The sequence below is a fragment of the Puntigrus tetrazona genome, chromosome 8 (assembly GCF_018831695.1).
Source record: "Puntigrus tetrazona isolate hp1 chromosome 8, ASM1883169v1, whole genome shotgun sequence".
Lineage (NCBI taxonomy): Eukaryota > Metazoa > Chordata > Actinopteri > Cypriniformes > Cyprinidae > Puntigrus > Puntigrus tetrazona.
The window spans coordinates 19,405,817-19,433,500 of NC_056706.1; the positions used below are offsets into that span (position 1 = coordinate 19,405,817).

General features: G+C 40.7%; 3 protein-coding genes across 14 annotated transcripts; 1 reads left to right on the forward strand and 2 right to left on the reverse strand.

The window, feature by feature from the left end:
- Positions 1–747: 747 nt before the first annotated feature.
- Positions 748–17,996, forward strand: kdm5c (lysine (K)-specific demethylase 5C). Of its 4 annotated transcripts, none has more exons than XM_043246303.1 (28): positions 748–1,016; positions 3,074–3,224; positions 3,598–3,675; positions 3,802–3,924; positions 4,101–4,271; positions 4,696–4,830; positions 6,348–6,404; positions 7,642–7,762; positions 7,846–8,087; positions 9,138–9,296; positions 9,517–9,636; positions 9,744–9,902; positions 9,980–10,161; positions 10,876–11,038; positions 11,308–11,427; positions 11,577–11,771; positions 12,189–12,370; positions 12,464–12,588; positions 12,715–12,947; positions 13,390–13,775; positions 13,861–13,999; positions 14,123–14,302; positions 14,395–14,517; positions 14,720–15,487; positions 15,573–15,624; positions 15,717–15,916; positions 16,867–17,014; positions 17,096–17,996. In XM_043246303.1, the coding sequence occupies exons 2-28, from the start codon at positions 3,078–3,080 to the stop codon at positions 17,113–17,115; spliced, it is 4,728 nt and encodes a 1,575-aa protein (XP_043102238.1). In that variant the 5' UTR covers positions 748–1,016; positions 3,074–3,077; the 3' UTR covers positions 17,116–17,996. The 4 variants fall into 4 exon arrangements, with proteins under 4 accessions (XP_043102238.1, XP_043102237.1, XP_043102240.1 ...); XM_043246302.1 differs by having other exon boundaries at positions 751–1,348; XM_043246304.1 differs by lacking the exon at positions 748–1,016 and adding an exon at positions 1,423–1,679.
- Positions 17,997–18,175: 179 nt separating this feature from the next.
- LOC122350099 (renin binding protein) lies at positions 18,176–22,716 on the reverse strand. Of its 3 annotated transcripts, XM_043246306.1 has the most exons (11): positions 22,558–22,716; positions 21,846–21,951; positions 21,471–21,546; positions 21,253–21,328; positions 20,648–20,826; positions 20,220–20,444; positions 20,059–20,140; positions 19,732–19,907; positions 18,890–19,021; positions 18,722–18,809; positions 18,176–18,556 (listed from the first exon to the last, which is right to left on the reverse strand). In XM_043246306.1, the coding sequence occupies exons 2-11, from the start codon at positions 21,944–21,946 to the stop codon at positions 18,480–18,482; spliced, it is 1,212 nt and encodes a 403-aa protein (XP_043102241.1). In that variant the 5' UTR covers positions 21,947–21,951; positions 22,558–22,716; the 3' UTR covers positions 18,176–18,479. The 3 variants fall into 3 exon arrangements, with proteins under 3 accessions (XP_043102241.1, XP_043102242.1, XP_043102243.1); XM_043246307.1 differs by having other exon boundaries at positions 21,253–21,339; positions 21,471–21,951; XM_043246308.1 differs by lacking the exon at positions 22,558–22,716 and having other exon boundaries at positions 21,253–21,339; positions 21,846–21,911.
- A 205-nt stretch (positions 22,717–22,921) lies between these two features.
- si:ch211-218o21.4 (protein FAM107B) lies at positions 22,922–27,475 on the reverse strand. 7 transcript variants are annotated; one of them, XM_043246311.1, is made up of 7 exons: positions 27,180–27,475; positions 26,975–27,096; positions 26,406–26,656; positions 26,210–26,321; positions 24,803–24,934; positions 24,146–24,293; positions 22,922–23,566 (listed from the first exon to the last, which is right to left on the reverse strand). In XM_043246311.1, exons 3-7 carry the CDS (start codon positions 26,596–26,598, stop codon positions 23,450–23,452), a joined length of 702 nt encoding a protein of 233 aa, XP_043102246.1. In that variant the 5' UTR covers positions 26,599–26,656; positions 26,975–27,096; positions 27,180–27,475; the 3' UTR covers positions 22,922–23,449. The 7 variants fall into 7 exon arrangements, with proteins under 7 accessions (XP_043102246.1, XP_043102245.1, XP_043102247.1 ...); XM_043246310.1 differs by lacking the exon at positions 26,975–27,096 and having other exon boundaries at positions 27,180–27,473; XM_043246312.1 differs by lacking the exon at positions 26,975–27,096 and having other exon boundaries at positions 26,210–26,312; positions 27,180–27,471.
- Between the last annotated feature and the right edge of the window lie 209 nt (positions 27,476–27,684).

Below are 27,684 nucleotides of genomic sequence, written 5' to 3' on the forward strand. Positions count from 1 at the left end.
TATTTACATATGGTTATATTGCAATGTATGTATTACAGTGAAGCTTATAATGCTTAAATAAATAGAAATTACTACCTAATTTACAGAAACAAATTGTGGAATTTCAAGTTTTTACTGATATTATTCATTACTAACTTCAACCAAAAAATAAATAAATAAACATGCTTAAATGATGAATACATCAAAACACTAAAAAGAGAGAACATGTTATAAATATATTAAAATTGCACATTGTGGGAGTCAAATTATAAAGGACATGCAGCAGTTTAAAATTAAATTTTAAAAATTTTAAAATACAATATGTATTTTATATGAATAATTTAAAAAGGAAGCAATGATTCACAGTCTTTATTAAAATGTACTTTGAGAAAAGGAAATAGTTTGTGCAATATGCCTATTTCCAGAACCAATTAGCTACAACGTTAGCCAATCTGATCCAAATGATAAAGTGCTGAGATATCCAGAACTCAACCCAACCCTTAAAACTGAACAAATGATGTCAGAGATGACTTATCTCTTCAGATGAGTTGTTTTCATGTTTGCCACTAGTCGTCGCTACACATTTTTTGTTTTTTGCATACATCGCTTGACCTCTTCTGCGCAAATTTTACTCACTGGAACTACTTCGCCAAGAAAGAGGTGAAATATCACTCCGCGTCACGTCCGCTCGCCTACCTGCATCACTTGTACAACATACAACTACTCACAATTCGACACAACGCGATATACGGTCCACTTTTAGCACGCACGCGAAATAAACAGTAATTTTTGTTATACGCGCGCTAATAACTCACCCCGTTCTCTATTAAATCGGACGAATCCAGGGACTAGTTTACATGTAACGAGAAGCGTGGAGGGATGAGACCGTGCTCGCATCCAGTCAAGTGCGTGTTTTCCCAACTGAGATCAATGGATCTTGAGAGTTGTGCTTAGGTCGTGATGAAACCAAGATGGCGTGTAGTTCAGACAGGATGAACGGTGGATAGGAGACGAGAAAAGAAAACATTGGAAACAAGGTGTATTTTGTTCACGCGCGCGAAACGACCGTTATACAGAAAAAACGTCAACTTACGCGGGACTTTCAGGAGTCCGTTGGAAAGAAGACCCCCGCGACTAAACATCCCTCTAGCCGACCGAGAGAGTGTGTATGTGTGAGTGTGTATGCTGGGATGGGCTGATCGAGGAGGCCGCAGAGCCACTGCCACCCAGAGACTGACCCTCCACCGAACAATAGACCCCGTGATCATCAAACGAGACTCAGAAAGACAAATAATAAACCCCCCCGGTGCGCTAATCGGTCCGAGGCGACTCCGAAGAACAAGAAGAACTCAGACCGAGTGCAAAAAATGTAAGACTGCTGCTTGGATTCACAGCACCGATGGCTAACGTTTATGTTGGTTTAGCACGGGTGTTTCTATTTTACCTGGTATATCCGATTAGATGATCCGTTTAAACGCCACGCATCATATACCTGCGACCCGAGGCGGCCACACTCGCCTTCCCCCCCTCGTTGTGTGTTTCCACAACTCGGCCGTTCTTTGGAAACGAGTCCTAATAACGTTTGGCCATCTCGCTGGATTTACGTTCCGTTTACGTCCTCGTGCCGTCGGACGTTTTGAGATTCGTTAAGCACTTTTGTCGTTTTGTGGAGTTGGCGTGAGTCCTCTGACAAACGGATGGTGAGGCTTTATTGTTTTGGTCATTAGCCTGACAGCTAACCGAGCTAGTTCTATAAAACTGCTTTCTTGGCGATTCCCCGGTGAACGTGATTTGCCCGACATGTCTCGGAGGTGTCAGTTAATCGCGTTTTAAAGGTTTGTTTACTGTTATCTGCGTGTTTGAAGGCTGCCGTCGAACCTCACGCGAGTCGAGGCCGGTTAGCAGGCTAAAGCTACAGGAAATTTGGGATTATGGCTGTCCCTCAAACTGGTGAGAGATGTTACCTTAGCAGTTTGGACTCGCACGCGCCCCTTTGAATGCGTATTTGTCTAATTCTTGCGAATTTGTTGAGGCAGGCAACTGAAAGACGGCCGCTGTCGGCGATATTTTATTTATAACTTGTCTGTCACGACATTGTCAGAAGTGCATCTAATTGAATAGCCAAACTTCGGATAAAGAACAACGCCATTCGAAAGAGACAGGTGTTGCCTTTGGTTATGTGTTGTTTTATTTAAAGCAATGCATTTGTGCAAACGAGAAGTTAATTGCGTCGTTATTAGCTTGGGAAATGAAGTGTGAACCGTTTTTTGTCACGTGATTGCGTTTTTGTTGTTTTCACAACATGGAAGCTACCAGCATGTGCCCCCTTACAGGAGGTTTAATTGTAGAAAAATGAATGGCCTGTGTCATTAGGCAGGATAACGCTTTATAAGGAGCGCATTTGATTAAACCAGTGGCTGTGGATACACTGTTTTCCAGACAAGGCCTAAATGAACAATGTTTCGCTCCCTCCCCCATTTTGTCTGGTTTGAGTCTAGGAGGTAGACAACGTCAAAAGCAGGGGGTTTCTGATGTTGGAGAGGGTGTGATGTTTCGTTAGAATAGTAATAAGGTGCATTTCCAGATATGCTTCAATCTAGATCTAAAGTTTCTGTTCTCCAATTTCTCCTGTCTGAGTGCACCAGGAAGGCCTTTTTCCTTTGTGCTCTAAACTTCCTGTTTAGTTGAACATCATGCATCGTCAAGGCTTTTCCATCATACCTATGTACATTTTTGGATTTATTTTGAAACGTGCGCACGGATAAAGTGCTTTGCGCCCATTAGGCTGAACTCTGAGTTATGAAAAATGGGGATTTAAATATGCATTGGCCCATAGTGCAATTTGAATATGTTTTGAAACATTAACCAATAAAAGTTGATGACAATTTTAATTAAAAAAAGATTGTTTGCAGATTTTGTGTAAGCGTTCTTTAATGAAAAGTCACATTCAGTAAGACTTTTTTTAATAATTAATATTAAATCCGCTCTTGTCGTGTGAAAGAAGGCCATCGCGATGTACTTTTGATTAAGGAGGTGCTTTGTTTGTACGGTGAACTTAAGCGTTTAGTTTGAACTTGAATATTTTTGTTTTCAGAGCGATGGATGGAGGGGAGGAGTTTGTTCCGCCGCCGGAATGTCCAGTGTTTGAACCGTCGTGGGAGGAGTTTGCTGATCCTCTGGGATATATCGCCAAAATCCGTCCAATAGCAGAAAAGTCTGGAATATGCAAGATTCGCCCACCACCGGTAATCACAATGTGTTTTTTTTTCTGTGCTGCTGTTCTAAACCTGTCTGACTTATATAGAATATATATATAAAAAAAAAAAAATATATATATATATATATATATATATATATATATATATATATATATATATATATATATATATATATATATAGAATATGATATTCTAAAAAGCATCTGTTTTTTGCCCATAAAATCGAAGTCTGTCCTCGACGGATTTGTTTGGTTCGCGCTAGTCCAGATATAATATTGTACTACAGAATTATATATTAAATCAACTTAAATGTATGGAGTTAAATATATCCCTTAAGGTTAGTCCATTACAATAATATTTACATATTGCCATTTAAACAGCTGTTTTCTTTCCGTTACAGGACTGGCAGCCACCATTTGCTGTGGAGGTGGACAATTTCCGGTTCACACCACGTATTCAGAGGCTCAATGAGCTTGAGGTCAGAGCTGCATCCTGTTGAACTCATCACCCGCGTGTCTTGCTTAATGAAGTGTGACCCACATATTCTTGGTTTGACTAAGCGCCAACATATGTTTTGTTTTGTTTTTTTGTTTTTTTTTCTCAGGCTGAGACACGAGTGAAGCTAAATTATCTGGACAGAATTGCCAAGTTCTGGGAGATCCAGGGATCCTCACTGAAGATTCCTAATATAGAACGACGTATTCTCGATCTGTTCAGCTTGGGCAAGGTTAAATACACCGGTCTTTTATCTAATCGACAAAGTTGTTTGATGTAATTTCACTGGTTAGGATAAAAATAAGACGTGGTCAACAGAACTTTTGCAGACTTTAAAGTGAAAATAATTTTAGAGCATGGTGTAAGCTGGGAAGAGGTAGTAGTTAACTTGCATGACCTGTGTGGTAGATTGTGACAGAGGAAGGGGGTTTCGAGGCGGTGTGTAAGGAGAGACGCTGGGCACGTGTGGCACAGAAACTGGGATATCCTCCTGGAAAAAACATTGGCTCTCTCCTGAGGTCGCATTATGAGAGGATCGTCTATCCATTTGAGTTGTTCCAGTCTGGAGCCAGCTTACCGGTACTGTGTTTGACCATTTATCATCATTGCTTGAAAACCTTCACATGTTCACCTTCACCGATATTCTATTACAAGAGTGGCAGTATAATGTAGTGTTAAGTGTGCTTAAATGCACATTCCCACATTGATCTGTATTTTGGATAAACGGCTTATTTGGAACAGCGTCTATACTTTGAAATAGCTTCAATTTTCACAATCGTTAAAAGAGAAGTCTTGACCCACATTTGATAATTTGTCTTTTGTGTTCTGTTAAGGACAGAAATGAGTATTAATGATTTAAATGATGGTGAATCACAAGAAAGCAATGTGCGTGTCTTAATTTACTCATGCGCTTATGTTACGTGTGTATGGTAATATTCTGTGGCGTAAGTAAATGTGTGTTTTACTAATATGAAGCTGATATGTGTGCGTTCTGCGTGTCTAGCCATGTAAACCCAGACCGTATGACAGTGATGAGATAGACCGGGAATACAAACCCCACTCCATTCCTCTCCGCCAATCAGTCCCGCCGTCTAAGATGAGCAGCTACGGACGACGAGCCAATCGCCTTAAGCCTGAGGTGAGTCATATTTCTGGATGAATATGTGCGTAAGCTTTTTTTTTTTTTTATCTCAATATCTCATTGTGGTATCATTTGCTGACTGCCACATAATATTTGACCAGCTTTTTAATTTTTTTTAAACAACAGTTATAACAAACTTTAAAAGCCAGTGTAGTGATAAAAAACTAATATAATTCACTTTTAACATTTTAAGACTTAAAATCTGTCCTTTTAACTAAATGTCTATTTAATCGTATCAAAATCAACTCGTCTAATCTCTAATTTTTAGTAATCTCTTATGATGACTACTGATGACTTCAACCTTTGTCATACATGTGTGCTTAACTGACCAGGGGGTTAATGGATCCATCCCAATATGTGCTTAGTTTTTCTGAGATGTGTGAACACTTTTGGATCAGCACTGACCATGCTTTCAAGGCACTTCCCCGCATGCTTTGCTCCCTGTGCTGTAAAATAAAGCATTGTGTCCATCTTGCGCTCATCCCTCTGTCTTGTCACTTTCTGCCTTTTCTTTGTTGTCATTACGCTTTGTCTCTTTAAAACCATTGGCCATAACCTAAAACGTTCATTACATCATAATGCAACCCATTCATTTCAAGGATGTAACATTTTCACATTTATTTTATTTTTGGGGGGTGTTTGGCTTTTTAATTTGCCTGCCCATTACATTAGCTTGGTTAATGGATTCATAGCATTAGTAATAATAAATAGTATCAGATAACTAGTTTTCAAAGTTAGGGAACCTTAACCTTAACCTTAACTCTCTCTCTCTCTCTCTCTCTCTCTCTCTCTCTCTCTCTCTCTCTCTCTCATTTTTATATATATATCTCAATATTTAGTTATTCTGTTGATTTACATCCTAGGAAAACTAAAATACTTTACCAGGAAAAAAAAAAAAAAAAAGTTTGGACTCACTCTGCTGATCTTTTGATATAAAAGCATGTGCTTGAATGCTTGAAATAATTTTGTGAACAAATATAAGTTGTGCATCCATGTGAAGTGCTTTAAAATGTGAAACTAGAAAAAGTGTAGTGTCATACATGGGCACTAAATGTAAAATCATTCCAGGATGCACTTGATGCAGTGTACAGTGAAAGAATTTAAATGTAATATAGTTTGAATTTATTTACTATATTTTGCATTAAGGAAATCCCATGCATATTTTTTTAATAATAAATGTGTCCAAACTTTTGACTGGTTTGTTAAAGTTATTTTAAATATATGGTGCAAGTAATGTTATACGTGGAACAATCATGTGCAATTGCAACAAATAAATAAAACTGTTGCAACTGAACAGTTGTACGGTTTCACACTAGTATGTAATTTAAAAAAATAAGATGTCTGAATCACTTTTACTTAGAATTGAATCGTACTTCAGACATGTTAAAAATGACACATTTTTAATAAGCTACTGTTCCCCGATTGACTCTGTCCTGTCGCACATGGTTGTTGTTTTTTCCTCCTGTCTCTCTCTCTGGAATCCATTTTGTTTTGGTTGTTGTCTCCCCATGCAGGGTCCAGAGGATCCAACTCACCACCCTCTTACAACTGGCTCTCAACACATCTCCTCGGTACTGCCTCGCTCTCTCTCGCTCCAACTGTTCTTTACTTTTCTCACTATCCCTCACTTTCTTTCTTTCTTCTTTGCTGACTTCTCTCATGCTTTCACAAAAAAAAAAAAAAAAACCTTGTTTGACCATATGCTGTTGTTCACGCTTAACTGGGAGTCTAATTTCATGTAGAAACTCCTGTTTCTTGTCTTTCAGCTCTTGCTTTTGCTTATTTCTTTGTGCATCTATCCCTCCTTCCTTGGTGTCCTTCAGTCATCTAACACATTTCACTTCACTTGTCTTGCCACACTTTTAGCAATGCTGACTTGCTTACGTTTCCTCTTTGGTGGTGGACTTGTTACCCCACTCTGGGCTGCATTTTACTACTAATCTACGATTGCTTTAATCTGTTGTCACTGCTGTTCTCTTAGTGGCTGGTTCATGTTATGTTCATCATGCTGGAAGTCAGAAATTAGTTGTTTTTACTTAATTATGAGACAGTGAAACAGATGACAATCTGAATATAAGGCTACTTTTTTCATGAAAGGCCCTGTGTAGCTTAAGTAGTTTTTTAAATATGTATATATGAGTGTGTGTGTGTATATATGTATGTAAACATTGCTATTTATTATGTAAATTCTGTTTTAAAAATCAGCATGGAAAAGTATTATAGGTTTGGGTATTATAAATATTCTTGGAAGCTGAGGCTATTTAGTGTTTAACTAATTGAAGATTATTTCAGAGTAAATATTTAAATGTGGAGAGATTTATTGAAAATAAATGAAGGCCTAGTTTGCAGCCCAGCATGTTTTTAGCAGTGGATCGTTTAATGGGAGACTTTGAGTGAATGATCTTTTTTCCTCTTGATAGCAGTCAAGTCTGGCACAAAACTAACTTCATGCATGTTTGCTCTTGCTTTAACAGTCTCCAGTGACGCTTCAAACATTTTTGCTTTATATTGATAAATCCATGGTTTTCAGTCAGTTTAGTATTGTAGATTAAGCAACAAAATATTTGAATGAACTAAGCAACGTGCGACTAAATGATTATTTCTGACAAATTATAACAATGAGAGACATAGTAAAAACTTGAGCAGTCAGGTTTCCCTCATGGAAAAGCTTTGGAAGTCACGCTTCATCCTAATCAAGCTTTATACTGTGGCTTTTAGTGATTAAAACAGGGAAAGGAAGACCCTTTTTCTCATATCGTCATTTCTGTTCCTGTAGTTCACTTACAGTCTTTTATTTACGCCCATTAGCCCGAGCCTACGGAGGAAGACATAGAGAAGAACCCTGAGCTGAAAAAGCTGCAGATCTATGGGGCTGGACCTAAAATGATGGGGCTCGGTCTTGTACCTCGGGACAAGACACGGAAGAAAGGTTTGTGTGCAGTTTTTGATTGGATGTTGCTCTTTATGAACGTGAAATTAATGTTAAGTTGTCACTTAATGTGTTTTTGTCAGATGAACTGCCGCAGACAGTAATAGTGCGGGACAGCGCTGCCAGTGCATCGGTGAAGGATGAACCTGGAGAGACGCCGGTCACAAAATCAGATCCAGACATTCCTCCACCACCCCCAAATCTCATCGTCAAGGAGGATGTTGAAGATGATAAAAATCACATTGATGATCCTAATGACTCCAGTGATGAACCCTGTACCAAGATGACCATGAGACTCCGACGCAACCTCAATAACCCACAGTTTGTAAGTTTGAGAGTGATGCTAAGGATGAGCATTTTCCAAAAATATTGCATTCGGACATTTACTCAAATTTAAATATCAAGTTTAATGAGAAAGGCATTTTTAGTTATCAAGTTTTTTTCACAATTTCTGAACAAACTTATGATTAGCGTTACACAACAGTGTTATGTTAAGTTTTATTTTGGTTGAAAATGTGTAAAAAATTAATAAATAAAAAAGTTCAATATCAAACAGAGCAAATAAAAAAAATCAAGCAGACTGTGCCAGTTATAATACAGGACACACATATACTCGAGTTAGCCTATATTTATTGTTTCACATATTCTGAGTGAAATAGTAATATCCATGTGCTCTCTCTGATAACAATAAGAATGTCCTGACAAAGATAATGTGTGCTAACAGTTTCTTAGCGCTTTGTGTTAAACCATTCTTCCTCAAAAAACGTTAAAGATCAATAAGCTATCAAATAAACTCCATTCTTGGCTAAGCTGCGCTTTCCTGCAGCCGTGACTGAAGTGATGGACAGCTGTCGGCTGTGTTTGGATTTCATGTGATTTCTCATTGTGGTGGAAATGTTATGATGAATCAGTTTCACTAATTCATTCGATCATAAGTAATTACATTTTGGCAGATTATTTAGTAAGATCATTTTGAGCAAAGCTATTCCGAAACCTCACAAGGCAGACGATGACATTCTGTGCTCAAGTACCATCAATATCAGAGCATTTAGTTACTAACGGCTTATGATTTATCATGGATTCCCCGCATTTACAGCCAGCAAATCAACACATAGTAAACTTCAGATAGTGTATTTTTTATTGTTTGGATAATAATAATAATTACAGATTGAATATTTGAATGTTTTACTATTCATGCACACCACTAGTGTGAACTTAAAACTGGATCGTCTCAATCAGAGTGAAAATTCTCCATGTAAAAAAACTTAGGTGTAGATGTGACATTTTATTCAACAGGATTAATCCCGTAAACTTTAAAATCAGATTCATGCACACATGCAAAAATACTTACTAAACTTTAACTGCAATCTGTCAGGTGGACTCGTTTGTGTGTCGGATGTGCGGACGCGGGGACGAGGATGAGAAGTTGCTGCTCTGTGATGGGTGCGATGATAATTATCACACGTTCTGCCTGATACCTCCTCTCACAGACCCACCCAAGGGGAACTGGCGCTGTCCCAAATGTGTAGCAGAGGTGAGAGACCACGCTGAACTAACTCGTGCGTTATTCTTGTGTTCTATGCAGGAGATTTCAGTAGGAAAATGACCACTGAAGTGGGACTGTTTATTTCTGTTTAGTGTCTTAAGCCTTTGCTGCTTAACGAATGTGTAATATGTGCGTACACTAATACTTTCTAAGTGCTGACATTTATTTGTTGGTGTAGTGATCAGCTGTAAATGTGTTGTCTGTGTAGGAGTGTAAAAAGCCAGCAGAGGCGTTTGGTTTCGAGCAGGCCACTCGAGAGTATACGTTACAGAGCTTCGGTGAGATGGCCGACACTTTTAAAGCAGACTACTTCAACATGCCTGTTCATGTGAGTGTTTTTCTTGCCTTTAATTAATCTTGAACCCCACAGACTTTCACTGTGTCCTGAATGTTATCTTATGAATCATTTGATTGACGCTGTATTTTGTTTTTCAGATGGTGCCGACAGAGCTGGTCGAGAAGGAGTTTTGGAGGTTGGTCAGTAGTATTGAAGAAGACGTAACCGTTGAGTATGGGGCAGATATTCACTCAAAGGAATTTGGCAGTGGTTTTCCCGTTAACAACGGCAAGAGACACTTGTCAGATGAGGAAGAGGTTTGTTATTTTTTTATTTTTTTTTCATGTTTTGGTCAAGAAAGCAAATTAAAGTCTCCATCATGTTCCTGTTGCAGGATTATGCCCGCAGCGGCTGGAATTTAAATGTTATGCCAGTGTTGGAGCAGTCAGTATTGTGCCACATTAATGCCGATATCTCTGGCATGAAGGTGCCATGGCTGTATGTGGGAATGGTGTTCTCTGCTTTCTGTTGGCACATAGAGGACCACTGGAGTTACTCCATCAACTACTTACACTGGTAATGCCATCGAGACTTTAATATGTTATGTAACAGTTTATATGCATCTTTTAAAGGGGTGGTTTTTGTTTTGTTTTCTCTCTCTCAGGGCTTAATTGATTTGATAGGGTGCAGTCTGACAAATTAATGCATTCTTTTTCACATTTATCTTTCTACTAAACTAATCTGTCCTTTCTTCGATTAACAATCTAATGATTCTGGTTTTATGAAGCCCTTCCCTCAGAAGTGGGCTCAGATTGGTGCTCCGGTGTTGTATTGTAATCATTTTAAAAATATTGAGACCCAGAGAATGTTAATGAATGTTTCGTAACACGTATTTTTTAGCACCATGGTAGCCACGTATGTGTCAATGTTTAATGCTTCTTGTAGCTAAGTGAAAAATATCTTTGTCTATACACAAAGTGTATAACTGGAACACAATTCATTTTTTGTGCATCCCTAGTTTTGTTGGCATGGCAACAGTTCTTGCTCTTCTCTAAAGCAGTCAAAGATACACAGAAAGAATGTGGGCAGCCAAGCCATCATTGTCAAATGATGTTTTGCCTTATTTACACTGAGACTTTTAAAAAATCTGGGTTTGTTTCAGTTTTCAACCTAGCGTAAACGATAGGTGTAACCCATTTTTTACAAAAATGCACTACTGTAAATCTTCTATGATGAATCTTGGATTTGTTTTTCCATCTGGTCTTGGTTTCATATTATTATTTTTGTTAGGGGTGAGCCAAAAACATGGTATGGTGTGCCAGCGTCCTCTGCAGAGAAATTAGAGGAGGTGATGAAGAAACTCACACCTGAGCTCTTCGAGTTCCAGCCAGACCTGCTCCACCAGCTTGTCACCATCATGAACCCAAATATCCTCATGAATCATGGAGTGCCGGTTTGTAACACACGCACAAACACTCATTATAATTAGCGTACTTAAAGTAATCATGTTGCATCACTAAGCCACTACTATTTTAAGAATGTGAAATGAGAAAAACAACCTAGACATTCTAGAAGCTAGTTTTTTTTCTGATAATTTGAGTGTTGCTTGCTGATGGCTTGTCAATATATAAATTCTTTGCTCTGAAATTATATGTTGTGCATTCTTACTATTAAAAAAATGTAAGTTTGGTTATTAAATTGGACATAATTTGTGATTAACAGGTGGTTCGGACCAATCAGTGTGCTGGGGAGTTTGTCATCACTTTTCCACGAGCTTATCACAGCGGTTTCAATCAGGGATATAATTTCGCCGAAGCAGTCAATTTCTGCACTGCAGACTGGGTAAATACATACAGTGTGCATACATGAATGCACCTTCATTTAAATCTATAGTATGTGAAGTAGTGTGTGACCAGATAAACGCCATTTTGAGGAACTACTTTAAATGTTGTGAGTTACTGAGGCTTTTGCTCTTTCTCTCTCTATGCTAGCTGCCCACAGGGCGCTCTTGTATTGAGCATTACCGGCGGCTGAGGCGCTACTGTGTGTTCTCTCATGAGGAACTCACCTGCAAGATGGCGGCCTGCCCAGAGAAGCTAGATCTGAACCTGGCAGCCGCCACGCACAGGGAGATGTTCATTATTGTACAAGAGGAAAGGAAACTACGCAAAAGCCTGCTGGAAAGGGTGAACAGAAGAAAATATTTGTCTATATGAGTGCTACTCAACAATTTGGCCAGTGATAATACTATCAATACCCTGCATCTAATTAATTACTTAATTGGGTATTAGTTGGAGGTTGGTTGGTTTTGTGTATATAAGTTTAATTATTATTAAATAAGTAAATGTTTATGTTTTAAAGGACATTATTAATTAACATTAATAAATTAAAAACCATATAAGATTCTGTACTTAGATTGTGGTTCATTGTTACGGGTGTTCCTCCACACGCTTCTTTTGTTATATTAAAAAGGTAAAAAGTGCTGTTAAAAATAATTGACGTAATTTTCATGACACCTTCATGACGTCATGATCCCTTACTGATGCCTTTTGGCCAAAATCACAGTCACCTATATATATTTTGTTACACGGGTGTCGTCTTAGGGCATAAAGGAAGCAGAAAGGGAAGCCTTTGAGTTACTGCCTGATGATGAAAGACAGTGTGACAAATGTAAAACCACCTGCTTCCTGTCTGCCCTGGCGTGTTCAAACTGCCAAGAGCGTCTCGTCTGCCTCTACCACGCCCAGGACCTCTGCTCCTGCCCCAGTGAAAAACTCTACCTCAGGTAAACCGGCACAGAGCTTCTGTGCTACGTTCTTTGTTACATATGTGTTCAGCTGTAAGTTTCTTATGTGCCTCTGTTCCCTTGTTGATGTAGGTATCGCTACACTCTGGATGAACTCTTGGCCATGTTGCATCGGCTAAAAGTTCGCGCAGAGTCTTTTGACTCATGGGCAAACCGAGTGAAGGAAGCTCTAGAGCAGGAAGAAGGCAACAAAATAGGTACATATGACAAACCAGAGAGACAAAATCAAAATTTGTATTAGCCATTTTAATAGGTGCTGGAGATGTGCAAAACTGAATGCACTGGCAAAAGCCCAAATTAAATATATTTTCTTCTCTCTTCAGACATTCAAGATCTAGAGGTTCTGAAAGAGGAGGCAGCTGACAAGAAGTTTCCCAATAATGAGCTGCTCCAGCGCCTCAACACTGTCCTCTCAGACATACAGAAGTGTGAAAGCAGCAGCACAGAGCTCCTGAACAACAGCCAGAGCACGAGAATGAGTCTGGAGGAGCTGAGGACTCTGGCGGAAACCATGCAGAACCTGCCCTGTGTTATAAAAACACTGGAGGAAGTGCAGGTAAGAAAAAAGCCAACATCTGCATCTTAAAGCAAAGCAAAGTCTGAATAATGATTAGATTCAAAGATTAAATGCAGCGATCCAAACAACAGTCAAAGCATGACGCGTTTGCTGTATGATACATAGATATATGTGTCTATACTTGTCTATGGTATGATAGTCAACAGTAATAGCATGAGCAGCGGCAGCAAACCCCCACCCCCTTGATCTTGTTTGAAAACTAACCAGTATTAAAAATATTTTGCTTATATGCTCTGCACAGTAGAGACTGTTGTTTTCGAAGTAAAAGAAATACATTAGTTTTGGCAATGATATCGGACAGCATGAGTTTGAAAAAGTATCTGCAAAAATCCAATATCATACGTCCCTAGCCAAAGATATAGCACATATAACACGTTTGCCCATCAGCTTGAAAGTTAAACCACTGTTGCTTCTTTTCCAGGCGGTACTGCAGAAGATAGAGGAGTTTGATGCTCGTGCTCAAGCTCTGGTTGACAGCACAAAAAGTGAGTGGAAGCAGGACTCACCGCTACCCGCGGCTTCAGAGATCCAGGCCCTGCTGGAGGAGGGAGCAGCGCTGCCTGTTATTGCCCCAGCATGTGAGCTCCTGAGCGGGCTGCAGGAGCAGGGGCGCTGGCTGGGAGAGGTCAGGCGGACATTAGGTCCGGAGGGGAGTGAGGTGACTTTAGCTGTGCTGAGGAACTTGATGGAATCAGGTTGTAACGTACCACAGAGCATATCAGTGGAGACTGCAATGGCTGAACTACAAGAGCTACTGACCATAGCCGAGCGATGGGAGGAGAAAGCACAGATCTGTCTGGAGGACAGGTGAGCTGGTTCAAGTGAGGGGCAGAGTATTTCACCAAACCAGTGCAGCCTCCATTTTCATCTGTAAATTCTTTCTCGTGAGCAGGCAGAAACACCATCTGTCAACGCTGGAGGCCATCGTGAACGAGGCTCAGCTAATACCAGTGCAGCTGCCTAACATCCTGTCCCTGCAGGCCTGCTTGAGCAGAGCTCGCGCTTGGGTCACTGATCTGGAGGAAATACAGGTGAGATTCATTTAGCCAGTTATGATTACCTGGAAACGACAATAAAATAATCAGCCAGTATGGTTTGGCCATTCAAGGTGCTTGCGTAGTTTGACTGTGTCCTGTCTGTGTTTTTCTGAGAAGAACGGAGAGCACTACCCATGTCTGGATGATCTGGAGGGTTTGGTGGCCATTGGGCGGGACCTGCCTGTGAAGATGGAGGAGCTGAAGCAGTTGGAACTGCAGGTGGCCAGCGCTCACTCCTGGAGAGAGAAAGCCAGCAAAACGTTCCTGAAGAAGAACAGCCAGCACAGTCTGCTGGAGGTCAAGAGACCATCTAGACTTTTGACTTGAAAATGTTTCATTATTATTATATAAATTCACACCACCAATGTTTTACTCCCACTTCTATGTAGGTGTTGTGTCCATGTGTTGAGAAGAGCAAGAAAATGGAAGAGAACTCACTGGGTACAGAAGCAGATTCTGATGTCAATGTATTAGGCCTCACTGCTCAGGACCTCCGAGACCCAGGAGCTATTGTGAGTTCCTGTTTACTCATAACTCTTCCATTTACCTTTTCTTTTGTGTTCATACATAAGACTTTAGTCCAAAACCCAGTGAGCTGCCTACAGGGACAGCATTAACTTCTTAGCTGCCACCAAAGATGAAAGAAATTTTCCTTAAAATATTCTGTACTCTGCTCATCCGTTACTAATGCTAATTTTATGTCGTCAATATTAGGTGATGGCATTCAAAGAAGGGGAGCGTCTAGAGAAAGAGGCCCTTCTCCGCCTCCAGCAGGTAAATTTGACTAAACCCGGCATAGAAAAAGGAGCAAACGGTGACCAGAACGGCATCAAGATGGAAAGGAAACGGAGTGACTCCGTGGAGACGGACGCATCGCATGACTCGGACAGCACCTTGCTGCAGAATGGTGGCTCTGCCTCTTCCCTCACCTCTAGCCAATCAGTGTGTGTGTGCAGTGGCCAGCCCCGCCCCTTTCTTCACAGGTGCCATCTGTGCAAAGACTGGTTCCACGGAGGTTGTGTGCCCTTCCCATCTCTGCTGGGCTCCTCCGACACAAATCTTTCAAAGCCCCTCTGCTGGTGGGACTGGAACACACGTTTCCTCTGTCCGCGGTGCCAACGATCCCGGCGGCCGCGGCTGGAAACCATTCTAGCGCTGCTGGTGGCGCTTCAGAAGTTACCTGTACGCCTGCCGGAGGGAGAAGCGTTACAGTGTCTTACAGAGAGAGCCATTAACTGGCAGGGTCGAGCCAAACAGGCACTAGACACTCCAGAAGTACAGGGGGCGCTAGAGACACTCCAACAAGTGGAGCAAGAAATGAACAGTATAAAAGAGGAAGAGCCAGAGGGGAAAAACAAATGGAATGGAGATGCTGTGATTGTGTTGTCTGACTCTGAGGAAACAGAAGACGGTGTTATTGATCTGACAGAGGACATGAACGCGTCAAAAAAGAGCGAAGAGAAGGCTGCTAATGGTACACAGGTGAGGAAATGCAGTTGTAACTTCTCTGAAATCAAACAAATGTAGAAATCTTGAACAAAAACTTCTTTTTCCACTTCTTGTCCAGTCTGGCTGTCAGAATGGAGTTTCTAAGAAGTCGGGCAGTTATGACGTTACAGGTTAGTTGCTTCAGTCATTTCACAGGCCTCCTTGATACGTGTAATCAAACTGCTTTCGTTCATTTTTAACCTATTGGCTGTTGTCTTGTTAGGGGTGGAGTCTCTGTTGTCACTAGTGCCGTGTCTCAAAGGCTCTGTGATCGAGCTGGCCACGTCCACCAGAGCACAGCTGGAAGAGCTTCAGCTAGAAGGAGATCTGCTGGAGGTCACGCTTGACCAGACGCACACTATTTACCGGATCTTACAGGCAGCATCACAGCCGCCCCACGATGCCCTGCATGCGCTCATACAGGTGAGGGCGGTGTTGAGACCACCAGGTTTATACTGTGAGGTTAATTGGGCCTATCCCAAATGGCGGACTTCATGTGCGTTTACAGTCTTGTGGATCTACAATGGCCGCCATGGGCACATTAAGCCCACAAGACCATAGGGTGTATGTCCTTTGTGGCCACAATAAGCCCTCTCCCCAACAGTCAAAGTGTCATGAATGTGTGGAGTCTGAGGAAGAGCGTGAGGGTTTAGGTGTGATTTGGGACAGGGACTATGTTAAGCAGAATATCACCGTCACTAACTGAAATAAAAATTACCAGAACTTTTCCTTACAATTTAATTTTAATAAAGTTTCCTGTTTGTTTGGGTTTTTATTTTTAAATTTCTTTTCTTTAGTCTCCTTTTTATTCCATTTGTTTTATTGTCCTCTCCTAACTTTAAAGCAATAATTGTAAAAACAAAAAATGAATATCCTGCTATTAATTACTCACTGATGTCGTTCCAAACCCATAAGACCTTAATAGTTTTTCATCTATAAGCTTTCTGACCTTGCATAGACAGCATTCATGCTCAAGGCCCAGAACAATAGTAAGGACATTGTTAGAATAGTCATGTGACGTCTTTTTTTTTTTAACAACGGAATAGAAGAAATTGTTAAATAAAAGTAGTCTCATAGCTTCCTAATATTACCATTGAACCAGTGATATCTCATGAACAATGTTTTAACAATGTCCTTACTACTTTCTGGATCTTGATTGTGGTGGTTCCTTTGCTGTCTGAGAATCAGAAATCTTTTGAATATCTTACTTTGTAGGTAGTCCTGTAGCTACCAGAGTGGGAGTAACTATTGTATTTATTTTGAATCTTGAAAACGTTAAGGCTGCTCAGGGTACTGTTTATCTTAATTCAGCAATGTTTATTTCACGTCCCCTTCGGACCCCTCATAATCAGGCTCAACTCGTTGTGTTTCAGATTGAGCTGCAGGAGCAGAGAAGCTCAGGTCGTGGCAGCAAGTCAAAGGACTCCAGGAGGAAGAGGAAGAGCCAGAAAACCGAAGGCGAGCCTAAATCCACAGAGGCTTCTGAATGCAAGAAGACAAAATCGACAGAACCACACACAGGTACACACTGCTGTCAGGCACGCTTCTTATTTACTATCTGATGTCTGTAATAGGAAACGAACACACTTTCTTCTCTTGCAGATGTTATGATGATTTCTTGAAGCTGGAGGGGCAGAAGATGTGAACGAGAGGAGACGAAGAGACAGAAAAACGCAGGCCTCAGGCTCATTTCCCCACATAATAAGCTCACATTCATTTTTTTCTTTTCTCAACCCATCAAGTCGGACGCTCCCCTCCATACTAACCACTGCACTTTTTTCCTGTTTTTCTTCCCCTTTGTTCTCACCCCTCATCCTGAACGGTGCACTGGCGCAGGCTGCAGATCTCTGTTCTCTTAGGGGAGGGATGAAATGAGATTTGCCCTGCAAGTTAAGCTGTCTGTCTTTACAATATAGATGTACCAAACTGTTCTTAACGCAAATGCCGTGTGCTGCATAATAGGACTTGTCCAGGTATTCACACACAGAGGACGGGCAGGAAGGGGCGTTCAGCAGGAGACCGGCGTCGTTGATACAATGACACTCGTATTCTTTTTGTACCGAGTCTCGCATTTTGTCAGGGAGATTCGACATTGTGAATAAACTAGTATAATATTTTGAAAGTGTGACGGAAAATCAAAGGCATTTACGTTCTGGTGCTACTTTCCTAAGATAGGTTACTGCATAGTCTTTTCTCTCTTTTCCACTTCCTGAGTTTCGCTGTCTTCATTGTCATTTCCTTTCAGTGATTTTGTTGTCTCTTTTAAGCTACCTGCTCACTACCCCTCTTCCCCTCCACAGAACTGTACAAAGTCTCACTTTAACTCCCTTTATCTCCATCTTATTTTGTCGCTGGGATTCTAATAATTCTATTATATTATTATTGGTATTGCTATTGCAGACACGCATTGTCGTGAGTTTGTGTATAAACATTTTCATTTCAATGTTGCCTTTGTTTCTTTTCACTCTTGTTAGAAAATAAAAGTTTAGACTTGTTTTAGGAATCCGTTTCATGACTTAACCAGTTATTATAAACGTGTAGCTTATCTGACGTGACAAACTGATTTAAGTAGTGTTTTTTTTTAGTTCCAAAGGTCGTCTGTATGCGTCAAGCACAACTCTTTTAACAACCGTCATAATGAGATTTACAAAAGAATCATAGTAAGGTAAGACAGAACAAAGGTGACTTTAAATAGACATCAACATTTAGTCAGCACATTTGGCATGTTTTATACTGCAGCATATGCAAAAAAAAGGCACTCATAAGAGCAGAGTGATCAGAGTTTATAAACTCACAGCTGAATCAACTTTTCATATAAAGAAATTGGACTAGCAAAGACAGTATTTAAGCATGGCTAAAAAATTAAAACTGGTCCCTTTTTCATTTAAAATGTGTGAATGGCTTAAATTGATCATTTTAACCCATACTGTAAGACCTTATTAGACCGATTAATTTTACAATAGCATTTTTCTGCAAACTGGTCAGTTCAAGAATTCTGCCTTTCAAGAAGAGCGTCCAGAAGCTTCTCACACATGTAGAGACAGCGAGGAACATGAAAGAACCCTGGGAGGACACACAGTGAAGAATCAAATTTAAAATATTCTCATATTGTTAATGTTTTGAATGGTAGTGTAGCTTAGAATTGGATCTGAAGGCTGCTGACAGAGACACAGAGAGAGAAACAGACACAAATCATTGGTTGAAAGTATTTTCTTCATAGCTACAAACCTTTGAAGGGTCCTCCTTTGAAATCCAGCACAACCTCTCCCTGACGACTCAGATATCCAAACCACTCGCCGTGTTCTTCATCAGAAAACTGGAGAGAAGAATAAAGATCATGGACTTTGATTACTAAACGATCCTTACCCCAAATGAAATGTTTCAAACATCTCTCACGTGTGTGAAGGTGTAGTCATAGATCAGCTTGAAGCGCTCCAGTAGCACAGGCTTTCTGCTGTGACTGTAGGCCATCAGGTAAGCAATCAGAGCTTCACAGTGAGGCCACCACAACTTCATATTCCACTCTAACTGGAAGACATGCATTGAAAAGTGTCACAAAAAGGGCAAGAGCTGAACCACAAAAAAATTAAAAAAAAAAATAAAGTCAATTCCCACTTAAAGGAATAGTTCACCCAAAAACGAAAATTGTCATTTACTCTCCCTCAAGTAATTCCAAACCTGCATAAATTTCTTTGTTCTGCTGAACCCAAAAGGAAGATACTTTAAAAAGGAAGTTAGTAACCAGTCTGTTTTTAGTCACCATTAACTTGCATAATATTTTTTTCCTACTATGGAAGCCAGTAGTGGCTTTCTTCAAAATACCTTCCACTGTGTTCGAACAAAGAAATTCATGAAGGTTTGGAACTACTTGAGGGAGAGTAAATGACAATTCTCATTTTTGGGTGAACTATTTTAACATGTCTAAGAGGAAGTTACTCCACACCAGCAGGGGGCAGTAGTCTTAAGAAAAAAGGAATACATAAAATCAAGCAGTGACTGATGATCATTCCAGATGGCCATCTTGTGAAATTATTGACATATTGGAAAGCTAGGACAAGCTGATGGTGTAGAATAAGACCTCGTTATTAATTCTTATGCACTGGTCTACAAAGCTGATCAGCCAGTCAGAGTGATTCTTCTCTGAACATGCTAAAACAGCGGTCAGATAAGTGCCTACGCTGTGGAATTCACACCAAAAACTGAGCTGTCGGCTTGCTCTCGCCTCAGTCGAATCTGACCTGAGTCGGACAATGACCATCTGCATCCAGGAAGTAGAAGAGGCCGCCATGCTGCTCGTCCCATCCGGTGTGGAAGGGGATCTCCATGAACTTATCCACTGCTGTCTTCTGCAGCTGCACGTCTCCTTCCTTCAGCGCGTACTGCAGCAGGAACCAGCCAGCCTCCAGAGCGTGACCTAGACAGAGAAGATGCTGAATTCACGTGGAAAGTGACGGCGAGGCTGGATTTACTCCATAAGATGCTAAGAGACCAATTAATGAGGAGGCTTCATTCATATTGTAATCAAGCAGTCACAGATCCTGATACATTTTAAAATGATCTTTTACCAGGGTTCTGCAACCGCCCTTGACAGCCAGGAAGTTCCTTTCCATTCAATGTGACGTTTTCCAAAATGGCTTTTCCCTCTCTCTGAGATGAAAATTTATTTTAATATCAGTATATCCTTCCTCTCAGAATTTTAGATTTTAAAGCATTTTTAGATTGGCACCTGTATATGCTGCAATATCCGTTCCACACACCATCCGCTCAGGTCTTTGTATTTTTTTGCAACATCGGTTCTGCCCTCTGTCAGCTGATCCACGAGGCACAGGAGCATCATGGGAACTGCCATGCTGTTGACTGGCAGATCACCAGGAAGTTGAGGACGACCAAGATCTGACGAATCGGTCTGAACCCAGAATATCAGCTGGTCCATCATGCCCTCGGCATCTGCCTGTGGAGAACACAGACAAAACCTGAGATCATCCAGGAGATATATTAAATAAAGATAAATAAATAAAAGATAAAGCGGTTTTAATATTGAAATCAGAGGTAAAAACAACCTTGCATATGGTAAGTCACTGAAAGCTCAGTTTTTGTGCATTATGTTATTATTTAAACCGTTTTAGTGTTTCAGATGGTGGCTAGCAGCTTTACCTGCATCTCTTTGTCTTGTGTAACCCTTGACAGCTCATCCATGGCCATCACATAGAAACACTCGCTGAATATCGTCCTTTGAACCTTCACCGCTCGCCCATCTCTCGTCAAGCAGAAGGCACATTTCCCCGGCCCGCTGGAGGCCTGAACTCGAGCGAACTTCTGCAGAAACGCTGCGCCTGAAAATCAAGAGGCAAGTATATGTTAACTGCTGAACAGGGTCATTTTGGGGGAAATTCTATTATTTTCGACTTCTGAATGTCAGTGTTTCATGCATTAGCTTTTTTTTTTTAGGGCAGAACTAAATTAAAATAAGTTTTACTTATATATATATATATATATATATATATATATATATATATATATATATATATATATATATAACTCTTACTGTTTTTATAATTTAGTTTCTACACATAAATGTAGCTCTGCTCAACAATGCTGCATTTACTTGGTTAGAAATGCAGTAAAAACAATAATATTGTGAAATAATTTAAAATGAGTTTTCGGTTTTTAGCTATCATTTATTTCTGTGATGGCAAAGCTGAATTTGCAGCAGTCAATTATTACTCAAAATAAAGCAACTGAGAAACCGAATCCCAAACCTGATTTAGCAGCCTCAAGAATCTCAGGTCTGTGAAATCTTTCCGTTGTACGATACAACCTGCTGTACATCCAGACCTAGCAGATATCTGACATCAGACACTCAATTTAACAAGGCTTTTATTGAGAAACTGAAATGGCCAAATTAATGTAATGCACAATGTAATAAAAAGACAACAACTTGTGATTAATATATAACTAGAAATAATGTGATAACAACCTGTCTCCCTTGTAACCACACATACTTCAGCTCATCATAGACCTTCCCATCTTTTCCAAGGCAGTTAAAAAACCCACTAAAGTCAAAATGAAACAAACATTCAACAGGGCATTGTTAAATCAGTTCAATTTCACATTAACTTCAATACTTATACCTCAGCAAAGTATGTATATATGACACTCTCATTTCAGAATATTTATGTATGCTGTCTGAATGACTGGTGTCCCTCAGGGTTCAGTGTTGAGCGCAGTTTCACCGCTGCATTTATGTTTGTTAAATCAGGCTTAAATATTTTTGCATCTAGATATTTTAAGAATTAGGCATATAAAAAGGAAATGCAGCTACAGACACGTGTTATATAGTGAATCATGTCACCCGTGCTCCCGGTCATGGGAATACTTCAGCCAGAAATCCACGACCCGGTCCAGTTCAGTCCGGATTCTCTCTCGGTACCGCTCCAGCGACGCTTCAGTCATTGTACCTTAAAACACACGTGACGGTTTAGGGTCATAATGGATGTTTTATGCTACGATATAAAAGCTTGAATACTTGGGCATTGCAGTTGAGGTTTATAAAAACAAACAAAAAAAAACCATATGCTAATTGTAAAAATCTTCTGTTCTCGGAGCTGTGTATCATACACCTAAAATGTATAGCATATTCAATGACTCAGCAATGCAAAAAAATAATTCGATTTAAGTTAAATTCTCCTCAATAAGCGTTTGTGTGGACTACGTGAAGCAAGATTAATTTACGAATGCTGTGGCACCAAGAAAACTAAAAGACTAAAGCGACCGTTGCACTGCCAGCCGTTCGGGTCATTTATTAAACACAGGAGTTTGCTTACTGCTTCATTAACATTACCCGCTTCGACGAGCTTTGGGATGCAAAGGCGACGCCGCTGACTCTACAAGAAGTTAATTTGTAAAGCTGGTTGTTCAAGCTGCGAAAGCTCACATTTCTGTAAAAACTCTCTACATATCGCGTGCCAACTGAGCGACGCAACTTTACAAGAAAAACAACAATCATGTCAAAACTTGCATCCCTCGGCGTTTCCCTGCCTGCAAAACACTTGAGATTTACTCACCCTTTTTTCCCAGGTGAAGAAAGGCCTTCTTCTACGCTTGCCTTTTTATAAAAGCACCTTCCTTTTTAGTGACAGTGAAAATAAAAGCGACTCTTCCTCGATTTCTGCAGACACGGTGAAAAAAACGCGCATCATATGACCAACATCCAGCCAGGCAGCTGCTCCCTATTATTCCGCTTTCCCGAGATCATTAGCCGGCTCGTCCAATCAGAGCGCAGGAGAGCAGGCGGGGGCGTGTTCAGGGGCCTCATGTCAGCGCTGAACTTGCGCAACTCGCTTCGGTCGCTGCCGTTCGGTTACTGCGCAAGCAGAGCGTCTTTTCACGACGGATCCACTTTATTACAAATAAAGCAAAAGGTTTTATCAATCAAATCCATGTTTATTTAACTCAATAGGCTTTTCAAAATAGGAGAAAACTTACAACACTGGCATTATAAACACTTTAACATCTATTACAAAAATTCACCGCATTAGCTCTTCACCTCGTTAATATTAACTACTAATAATAGCTAAATCAAAAACATGGATAGGACAGCCATGTACTAGCTGAACAAGTGCCATGGCAGAATTGTGCTGTTTTTATTTATTATTTAATGACCTTTCAGGTTCTACAATAAAGCTGGGCAGCACCACTAACAATTTCAGCAGATATTGTATAGTCTTAGAGCGCTAGGGGTCTACAGCAAAATAACAAAATATAATAACAGCTAATGGTATTTTAAGATTACCGTAGGCATGTTTTTTAACATTATGTCACTTTTAGGCTACAGAAAACTGAATTTGTGAACTGTCAAAGGTTGCGAAAAAGGTCAATAACAAAATAAGTAATATAATGAAACGCTGTGTATTTGCAAATAAAGCTTGTCTTTCGTCAGACTGGTGCAGGCGGGGTTCAGGAGTGAAGGTTTTTCTGTAGAGCTGTGTGGACTTTCTTCAGGTTCTGTCTGACTCTGACGAACTCCAAGAGCTGGACCTCCTCATGTTGCCTCTGCTCCTCCTCCTTCTCCTTCTGAGAAGACAGGACACAGAGAACAAAACACTTCAGGCTAATAAAACGATCAATTCTTAACCTTAAATCTGACCATGTAACCAGATTCCACCAACATATGGTGGAACATTTACTACAGGTACTGATAGTGAACGTGGTACACAAAATGACATTAAAAGTAGTAGCTATGATAGAAACCAGAGGTAACATGGTCAAGAATTAAGAGCAAAAAAAAACACATCCTAAATATTACACAATTATTGTTGCCTCCTTCTGGTCCAGTCAGAACACACACACACACACACACACAGAGACACACAGAGATACACATAGACACACATAGACACAGAGACACACAGAGATACACATAGACACACAGAGACACACACATACACAGAGACACACATAGACACACACACATACACAGAAAACACACATAGACACACATCCACAGAGACACACATACACACAGAGACACAGACACACACATACACAGAGACACAGACACACACATACACAGAGACACAGAGACACACACATAGACACAGACACACACACAGAAACACACAGAGACACAGAGACACACACAGACACACTGACCATCATCTCCTGATGTTTGTGCTGGCGTTCGAGCAGCACCTGCTCCAGAGGACTCCTGCTCTGCTCTCCCTCTTCTCTCTGGGTCTGCTCTCTCTTCCTCTTCTCCAGAACCATCTGAAGCTCCGGCTTGCAGCACACCACCAGCCCTCTGTCCCGCCCAAAGGGCCCAAGCGCAAACAAAACATATAACAGTAACATTTTACCAGTGCTTTTGATATACATTGATGGTTTTCACGTGGCGTCACACCCCCATAGGACCGCCCCCCTGGCGGGCAAAACGAAGCTTTTTAGTAAAGTGCAGATATTAAAAGATGAAATTCAGTAAACACCTTATTGATCTGTGCACATTTTGTACAGGCAAACAGATGAAGCGAGAATATAAGTGCAATGAGCAAAGTTTCACGTTAAATGGTTTCCCATAAAAAAAAGTTATAAGGAAAACACTGAAGCATTAAGTGGATCGTTTTCATATTCCTGTCTCATCTGCTTAATAATAGAGATTACTGAATTGGATATCTTAATATCCCTTAATCCCTTAGTATTCAGTAGATGAAGGCCCTTCTACCATGTTTTGTCGCACCGTTTAATGATTGAAGTATTGCCGCGGGGGCTTAATATGGATTGCAAATCGCCAAAACTTAAATTTTGTTCACATACCTTTCTTTTATTGTTTTGACAGATGATCTAAATTTTTGCGTCTGTGAAACAGATGGACAACTGACAGGCTTTTGCTGCAGTTCTATGGATGTTTTGCCCTCCAGGTCTTCGAACCGGTCACGTGACTGAAAACTATGAATTATAGCATTGAATTAGCTTTTTATTTCCGTTTTCATTTTCGGTTTTTAATGAATAGTTTGTTTTAGTTAACATCAACAACATCCTTGAAAGGGTTAGTTTTCCCCTCAAAAAAAAAAAAAAAACATAACCTGTGTTTTATTCACCCTTGAAACATCCTAGGTGTATGTGACCTTCTTCTTTTAGATGAAACCAATCAGAGTTATATAAAAAAATATTCCAGACCCCTAAAAGCCTTTCCACGGGAGTAAGCTCTGAAGACGTTAAATAAAGTGCGTGCATCCGTAATAAAACATCCCTCACATGGCTCAGGGGGGTCAGAACCAGTCCAGGCAGGTGATGTAGGACATATGTGTCGCCCGTGCACCAATGAAAACCTCTTGCTTTGCTTATTTCAGGGGAGGAAAAAAAAGTCTCCTCTGAAGTTGCTTATATAGGAGGCCTTTATTTACCGAGTAAGTTATTACACTTTATTACAGATACATGCACAATTTATTTCACGTCTTCTGTTGACAACAAACTTACCCACACTGAAAAGCTTGGAGTGGCCAGGACCATTTTTAATGTACTTTAGAATGGAAAAAAGAAGTTCACATACAGTATCATATGGTATTATTTCCATCACAAAATGTCTGAAAGGGAACTAAAAAATTAGGGAAATGCAAAACTCTGCAAAGGACCATGGAAAACTACATTTCTGCATCAAAATGCTTATGAACGTGGAGACAGTGCGTAAACCGAAAGACTGTAACAGAATGCTAAAGTTTTGTGAGAGAACATAAAGTTTATCCGGGCGACACAAAGTTTTGTGAGGGAACAAATGATACATATTTTCATATTTCGCTGCTTTTGCATTCCCCTAAGAAACGCCGTCTTTGCCCACAAAAGCATTAAATACACTTTTTCTTTCAATCTAATATTAACGTAAAAGGTTAATACGAAAAAACGTCCTCCTTATCTGTCTTAACTCAGCACCAGGTGACCGAGGGGCTTCACAAGTATCATAAGATTTGATAGTCATTATGAAGACTCTCTGCAGTACCAGGCAAACTGACTGAACTATTGTTTTTCAGCATCTCAGAGTGTGTCCTGAGCACAGGCTGCTGATAATACCTGAGGGTGTACGATTGCACACATGACTGCCTGACACAAAAGACCAGAGGCAGAGAGAACGAGGCGCCATCAATATTTCAACAGCCCACTTAAAAAAGCTCAGCGATTTATTAGTCTCCACGACAGCCTCTGATTTGGATCGCTGTATGATCTTACTTTTTGTGGGCCAGTAACAGCTCTTTGTGAAGCTCCTGATGGCTCCTTGAGGCTTTCACCGGGTTGTTCAGGTTCCAGGGGCCCTCGGCAGTATCGCATGTATCTGCATTTTCTTACACACAAAAGTTATTTCTGCAAGATTCCGCAAGACACACGTTCAATATCACTGTCTGTGAAAAACACCGGGACAACGCACCTCGAGTATTGCCATGATGATGCAAAGAACTACAATTAAGTGCGTCCGTGGACGCCTTTGTTCTGGACTGCGCCGCGGCTGGTCTGCCGGAGCCGGAGACGTGGTTGTGTCCTGCGACGCTGTTGGATAAGGCATTTTTGAGCTCTTGTTCGGACGGTCTAATCGGGAGTGTTTGTGCAGCGGCCGATCTCATTGCACACGCAGGTATCGAGAAGAGCCCTCAGCCAAAGCTCCTGCTGCATGCTGGGAAACTGTGCATCGGGGTCGTCAATGAGAGCAAAGAGAGTAACAAGAGGGGAGAGATTGGGTTTCACCTAAGTGGGCATCTATAATTCATCAGCTGGTCAAATGCCAGGACGCTCCAATGATTTATCTGTCATTTCCAGCAAAATCAGAACAGATTTCCAAATGGCTGATAAATGCATGCATTAAATGTTCACGCAAGTGGGATAAAAAGATGCATTACACATTTTAACTACAAATACATTTATACATGCTACAACCATCTGCATACAGGAATGGACACACCAGTATTGTATTTAAGAATCATAAGTAGAGTTTTGACTCACAGAAAGGCGTTAGAACGTAATTAAACGCTCCAAAACGCAATGAATAATTCACTCATACTGATTCCAGTCTAGGCATGCCGTGAACCTCATCATGCAGGTGTAAGGACGTTATCACTTCTATGCTGAAACGAACACTGGCTTCAATGCAATGTACCGGACAAGCTGAAGGCTGCTAAAAACACCGAAAGCGTAGTTCTGGACTCACCGAAAGTGCGTCACCGCTCCGCGAGCGAGCTCCCATCTGAGCAGCAGTGAGTACGAGCTATCTATTTACCACACAACAACACGCGAGACACCTGAGAAAGGCGCCGCTTCGCCTCTGTGTGTCCGTCGCCCGGGACGCCGCTAGGGGGCAGTGAGTGAACGACGAATACAAATAACTCGCGCTGCGCGGCCCGGTGCGCGAGAGAGGCGCGCGCGTCCTTGCTGTAATATGTTACGCGTAGATAACGTGACTTGGTGGGCTGTTTCGAAAAGGAAAGCGTTTAGGTCGCGTGCATGCACGAGATGAGGGCTATGGGTTATACCAGTAGCCTTAGTAAAGCTGTTTTATTTTGAACGCCTCATGGAGATCACGTGACCAGCCAAAACCTTTTTTCGCTTATTAAAATGAAACTGTCAGGGCTGCAAATGGAGCTTTTCGCATTGCGGTGTACTGAAGCACTACTAATATTTTTTTGTGTGTATCTTTTCATGTACTCTGACACATT

Excerpts from the sequence above, each read along its gene's own strand:
- kdm5c (XM_043246303.1), top strand. The coding sequence starts at position 3,078 with ATGGATGGAGGGGAGGAGTTTGTTCCGCCGCCGGAATGTCCAGTGTTT. Across the intron at positions 12,371-12,463 it reads AGTGAAAAACTCTACCTCAG|GTATCGCTACACTCTGGATG; the intron begins GTAAACCGGCAC and ends TTGTTGATGTAG. Across the intron at positions 15,488-15,572 it reads AGGCTGCTAATGGTACACAG|TCTGGCTGTCAGAATGGAGT; the intron begins GTGAGGAAATGC and ends CTTCTTGTCCAG.
- LOC122350099 (XM_043246306.1), bottom strand. The coding sequence starts at position 21,946 with ATGACTGAAGCGTCGCTGGAGCGGTACCGAGAGAGAATCCGGACTGAA. Across the intron at positions 20,827-21,252 it reads TCTTGAGGCTGCTAAATCAG|GCGCAGCGTTTCTGCAGAAG; the intron begins GTTTGGGATTCG and ends CTTGATTTTCAG. Across the intron at positions 19,908-20,058 it reads AGGGCGGTTGCAGAACCCTG|GTCACGCTCTGGAGGCTGGC; the intron begins GTAAAAGATCAT and ends TTCTCTGTCTAG.
- si:ch211-218o21.4 (XM_043246311.1), bottom strand. The coding sequence starts at position 26,598 with ATGAGATCGGCCGCTGCACAAACACTCCCGATTAGACCGTCCGAACAA. Across the intron at positions 26,322-26,405 it reads TCATCATGGCAATACTCGAG|AAAATGCAGATACATGCGAT; the intron begins GTGCGTTGTCCC and ends TTTGTGTGTAAG. Across the intron at positions 24,935-26,209 it reads CTGTTACTGGCCCACAAAAA|TTTTCAGTCACGTGACCGGT; the intron begins GTAAGATCATAC and ends TATAATTCATAG.